The 4,770-nt window shown below is 28.0% G+C and overlaps 1 protein-coding gene across 1 annotated transcript; it reads left to right on the forward strand.

The window, feature by feature from the left end:
- Nucleotides 1–1,879: 1,879 nt before the first annotated feature.
- On the forward strand, nucleotides 1,880–3,094 carry LOC111316961 (myb-related protein 308-like). Its single transcript, XM_022919231.2, has 3 exons — nucleotides 1,880–2,130; nucleotides 2,268–2,397; nucleotides 2,685–3,094. Exons 1-3 carry the CDS (start codon nucleotides 2,001–2,003, stop codon nucleotides 3,004–3,006), a joined length of 582 nt encoding a protein of 193 aa, XP_022774966.2. The 5' UTR covers nucleotides 1,880–2,000; the 3' UTR covers nucleotides 3,007–3,094.
- Nucleotides 3,095–4,770: the final 1,676 nt, after the last annotated feature.

The following is a 4,770-nucleotide window of genomic DNA, read 5'->3' on the forward strand; positions in this document are numbered from 1 at the left end:
GAGGATAGAGGATCATTAAATTTGGTTCGACGGATAGGTGTTTGGTTCATCCCCACATGCTGCGGCTGACCTTCCCCAAAGGTAACGCCTTTCTACCACAAAAGGTCAAAATGATATCTAGGAAGCCTCAAAAGAACAAAATAATAATAATAATAATAATAATAATAATAATAATAATAAAGGGAAATCTAATACAAGAAAAATATTAAGAGATGGAAAATGATTGCCTGTTACTTAAAAAAATAGTAAAAGTTGGCAATGAGACTTTTATTTAGTTGTAAGGTGAAGATTTTTGAATTTTAAGATTTTGAATTTAAGTTTTATTTTACGTGTTTAGTTATATTTTAATTTATTTGTTAATTATAATAATTGTAATTTAATTATAATATAATAATTGATTATTTAATTTATTATATAAATCTAATATTTATTATATTTATAACTAAAAAATAATAAAAGTTTTTATTATTTTATAGTAATGCATTTTTATCTAAATATAGGGTTAATATTTATTTAAATAAATATTAATTAAATTTTGTTAAATTGATACTCAATTTAAAATTATTAAAATTTTAATCATACAATTAGATTCAAGTACATTACTTAAGCATGAATAAAATACTTGTCCAAAAAAAAATAATGAATAAAAAAAACCTTCAATATTTTATAACTAGCTAAGAAATACCTTTTTCTTAAAAGATTCTATTTTGCTCAAAGATTTATGTTTATTTTATATAAATACAAAATGGGTCTATGTCATTTCCCACTGCATTGTATTTTTTGTAAACAATTAATTTAATAGTGTTTAAGTATATAAAATATAATAATAAAAATATTTTTCAGTGGAAAGCGCTTCCTCTCAATTCACCACGTACGTTAGATTCTATAGATAATCTTGTTGTCAGTTGTAAGCATTATCTATGAAAATCTAACAGTCAACCTCAAAACATGTGACTTCTGCCTCCCCCTCCCACCCCCGTTGGTATCAGGGTTCAAGGGACTTTTTTTTTTTTTTTGAAGAAATAGAATGATATATAGAGTCGTCCAGGGCTATCAGTCAAAAATAAAGTTTGCAATCTTAACTTTTCAATCAAGTTCTTATAATTTTTTTCTCCTTTCTACACCTGTTGGAAGATACCAAGATATATATATATATATATATCAAGACCCTCAAAGCATATTAATATTTACTAATTAAATTAGACTTAAATTATATAGTCAAAAGAGGTTAAATGTCTATTTGTTCTTAGTTTTCATTTAATTTTATTCATTTGTTTTAATATAATAAAAGTAACTTGTAAAAAATATAATTTATTTAATTAAAAATAAAAGTTTATTGTTATTTTATATAAATTTTTTGATTTAAAATAATCATGATTTCAACTTATGATGTGTCTTGTTTTTGATAATTTTTTATTGAGTTTGTTGAATAATACTAATTCAGTTTAAAAAATTACTCAAAGTCACATGGTTAATAGTTTTATTTCTAATTCTTTAAAAAGTTTTCCTTACTTTATACATCAAAATTCACTTTCATTTGATGAAAAAACAAATAATTAATAAATGTAATAATTATATTTACCCTCGTATATATATTTATAAAAGGATTAATTTATTTTTTTAGTGGATAAATCTTTAAATTAGTTGATATAATATTGAAACTGATATTTAAAGATTGTAGATTTAAAAAAGCATATATATGCATGTAAAATCTTCTTTAGTCAAGTAGGAAGTAGATTAAAAAAAAAACTTATTTCCGTCAAGCGGCGGGATTCTCACACATCCAATCGCATGCAAAGCGTGACAAATCCTATGGCTGGTAACCGTAAGTCAAGCCCTAGTAGCTGGAGACAACCCCTTTATATTACTTCTTTCTCATCCACTTCCAGTCTCTTGCGTTTGCATGCCAAATTGCCGATCCTCTCTTCTCTCTCTCAGCCGACTTTGCAACTGGCCTCTGCTTTTCCTTTTTTTCGATAATTATCTGTTTGTTTCTCACAATGAGGAAGCCTTGCTGTGAGAAGAAAGAGACTAACAAAGGAGCTTGGTCAAAACTAGAAGACCAGAAGCTTACTGATTACATTCGAAAACATGGTGAAGGTTGCTGGCGCTCTCTTCCTCAGGCTGCAGGTATGTATATTCATATTCATGCATGCTCAGTCATTAATCTGAAACACTACTTGTCCTAAATATATATGCTTTCTTGATGGACTTTTGCTAAAGTTGTTGAAATTTACAGTTATATATTCATATTTTTGACCGACCAGGGTTGCTTCGTTGTGGTAAAAGTTGTCGATTGAGATGGGTAAATTACCTGAGGCCAGACCTTAAACGAGGCAATTTTGGGGAAGATGAAGAGGATCTCATTATCAAACTCCATGCACTCCTAGGAAATAGGTAATTGTTTATTATATAGGATTTATTGTTTTATTCTTATAATACACTATCAGTATAAATATTATTCATTAATTTGCGCATTATACGGTGTCAAATTATTAATTTGTTTTAAATAAATAAATATTTAAAATTTAAGAATATTTAGTTTTAAATTTGTTAATCAATGATGTGAAAATTTGTGGTGCTCTAGCATATATACCATGCGGACAAAATTACGGTATTAGAATTTGAAGTATGAAGTCTGAACAAACAATTAATAACAACGATCGGCATTGTCAATTGTTTAGGTGGTCACTAATAGCAGGAAGATTGCCAGGAAGGACAGACAACGAAGTGAAGAATTACTGGAATACTCACATAAAAAGGAAACTATTGCAGATGGGAATTGAACCCAACAATCGTCGATCGCTGCTCTCTCGTATCATTACCAAATCAAATTTTTCAAACGTGTTCAATTCCGACAACCAACCCTTGAAATCCGCAAGTGCTTCGGAGGTGATCTGCACTAGGCTACCGGACTTGAATCTCGACCTTACAATTGCCCCTCCTCTAATGGAAGAGAAGCAGTTAATTAATCTGGAGTCTACTCAAGTAGGATATAATGTCTAGAACGAGAACCCAACATCTGTTATTAAATATTAATTACATTTAATTGCTCATTTTATTTAATTATCATCAAATTATATTTCCACATTAATTTAGTATGTGAAATCAATTTTTTTCCGTAATTAAATTAATTGCACTATAACCAACATACTATTGTACATCAGTAAGTAACAACATTTACTAAAGTTTAACCAAATAATTTTTGAAAATAAAGTTTAAACAAATATTATTACGCTCGTTAATGAAGAATTTCTTCAATAAATACCTCTTTATATATAATGATTATTCTTGTATTAATGTTTATCATACCTACTAAGCCTCTGAAAGCAAAATTTGTGGTAAAATGTTCTGAGCACTCGCACGAAATAAATATTTACAACTTTCACTTTAATTAATTAATTAAGGCCATATCATCATTAGGAAGTACCCGAGCTGATTTCAAACCTAAATATCCGACCAGCGCAGCATGTTCCATTAATAAATCTACATTAATTCACAAGCAAGACATATCAAAGCAGATAATTTAAATAATGATTAGAAAAAATATTGTTGTAAAGCAGACCCCTAAGGTTTATTTTGATGATACTTAGAATCCAAGCGAGGGTGGTGATGTAACTTTGCAGTTAAGTAAGAAAGTGATTTTATTGAGTTATCTGATCATGAGTACATTTATAGGTTACCAGGTAACGAGATAAGATAAAAAAAAAAAAGAAGAAGGTTATTAATTACCCATATATTTGGTGGTAATTATGGATAAGAGAAGAAAGACTATGAAATGCAAAAGGTTAACAAAATCAAACTGGATATATAATTAATAAATGAGCTAGTTAACTTCAAGTTCAGAAGGGATAATAGACAAGAAGAACAAAATAAATTTGATTCTAATATTATGTTAAATATCTAATTTAAAATTAATTTGTAATAATTGGAGAAGTACTACAAATTACATTTGGTAACAATAATGCATAAAAAATTTTTACAAATACTTTGTACAATATTACCATTTGCAACACCTTACAATAATTTGTAAAATATTTTGTAGCATAAAAGATTTTATATTGAAATAGGAGTTGCACGTTTTTTTTAACAAAAGTATGCATAGAAATTATTGCAAATGCTTTTTACAACACAGCTATTTGCAACATCTTCCAGTTAAACATAAAATATTTGCTGCTAAAAATCACATCTCTTGTAGTGGTGGAAAGTGAACTCCTTAAACTTTGCCCTCCTGTTTGAAACAAGTGTGCGTATTCATATAATATATATATTAATTTTCTTAGCATATAAGAATATATCTTGCTTAATTTCTTGTTGAATAACTATTTTGAAATATTTTTATGTTTTTATTCTTATATATATTTCAATTTCTTTTCTTTCCTTGTCAAAATTTTTAATTTCTTTTAATGAAAACAAAATAGTTATAGTAGCCTAGCTATAGGAAGGCGCCTTTAATTAACTTATGTATTTAAATTAGTATAGCAGTTGCTTGCTTAGAAAACTTACTAATTATGTGATTTCATGCATTGCACTAGATTTAAAGCTAGTTGTTAAGACCATGATCTGTCAGTCAATATTGTGACTACTAAATCGATATATATTGACCGTTAAGTAGGCCACCACCTTAGCTGATTTAACACTTGATTAATATTGATAATCAACTGGCCAAATCAGTATAAATTAACTAAAAAGTAGGATTGAACTACAAGTAATTCATTATTAATTCCATGCTCGTTTTCTACCCTCTCCGACCTCCCTTCTTTCTCCTCC

Source organism: Durio zibethinus, chromosome 9 (genome assembly GCF_047325235.1).
Source record: "Durio zibethinus cultivar Kanyao isolate XHJ-2024 chromosome 9, ASM4732523v1, whole genome shotgun sequence".
NCBI classification, from domain to species: domain Eukaryota; kingdom Viridiplantae; phylum Streptophyta; class Magnoliopsida; order Malvales; family Malvaceae; genus Durio; species Durio zibethinus.

Excerpts from the sequence above, each read along its gene's own strand:
- LOC111316961 (XM_022919231.2), top strand. The coding sequence starts at position 2,001 with ATGAGGAAGCCTTGCTGTGAGAAGAAAGAGACTAACAAAGGAGCTTGG. Across the intron at positions 2,131-2,267 it reads CTCTCTTCCTCAGGCTGCAG|GGTTGCTTCGTTGTGGTAAA; the intron begins GTATGTATATTC and ends TTGACCGACCAG. Across the intron at positions 2,398-2,684 it reads CATGCACTCCTAGGAAATAG|GTGGTCACTAATAGCAGGAA; the intron begins GTAATTGTTTAT and ends TCAATTGTTTAG.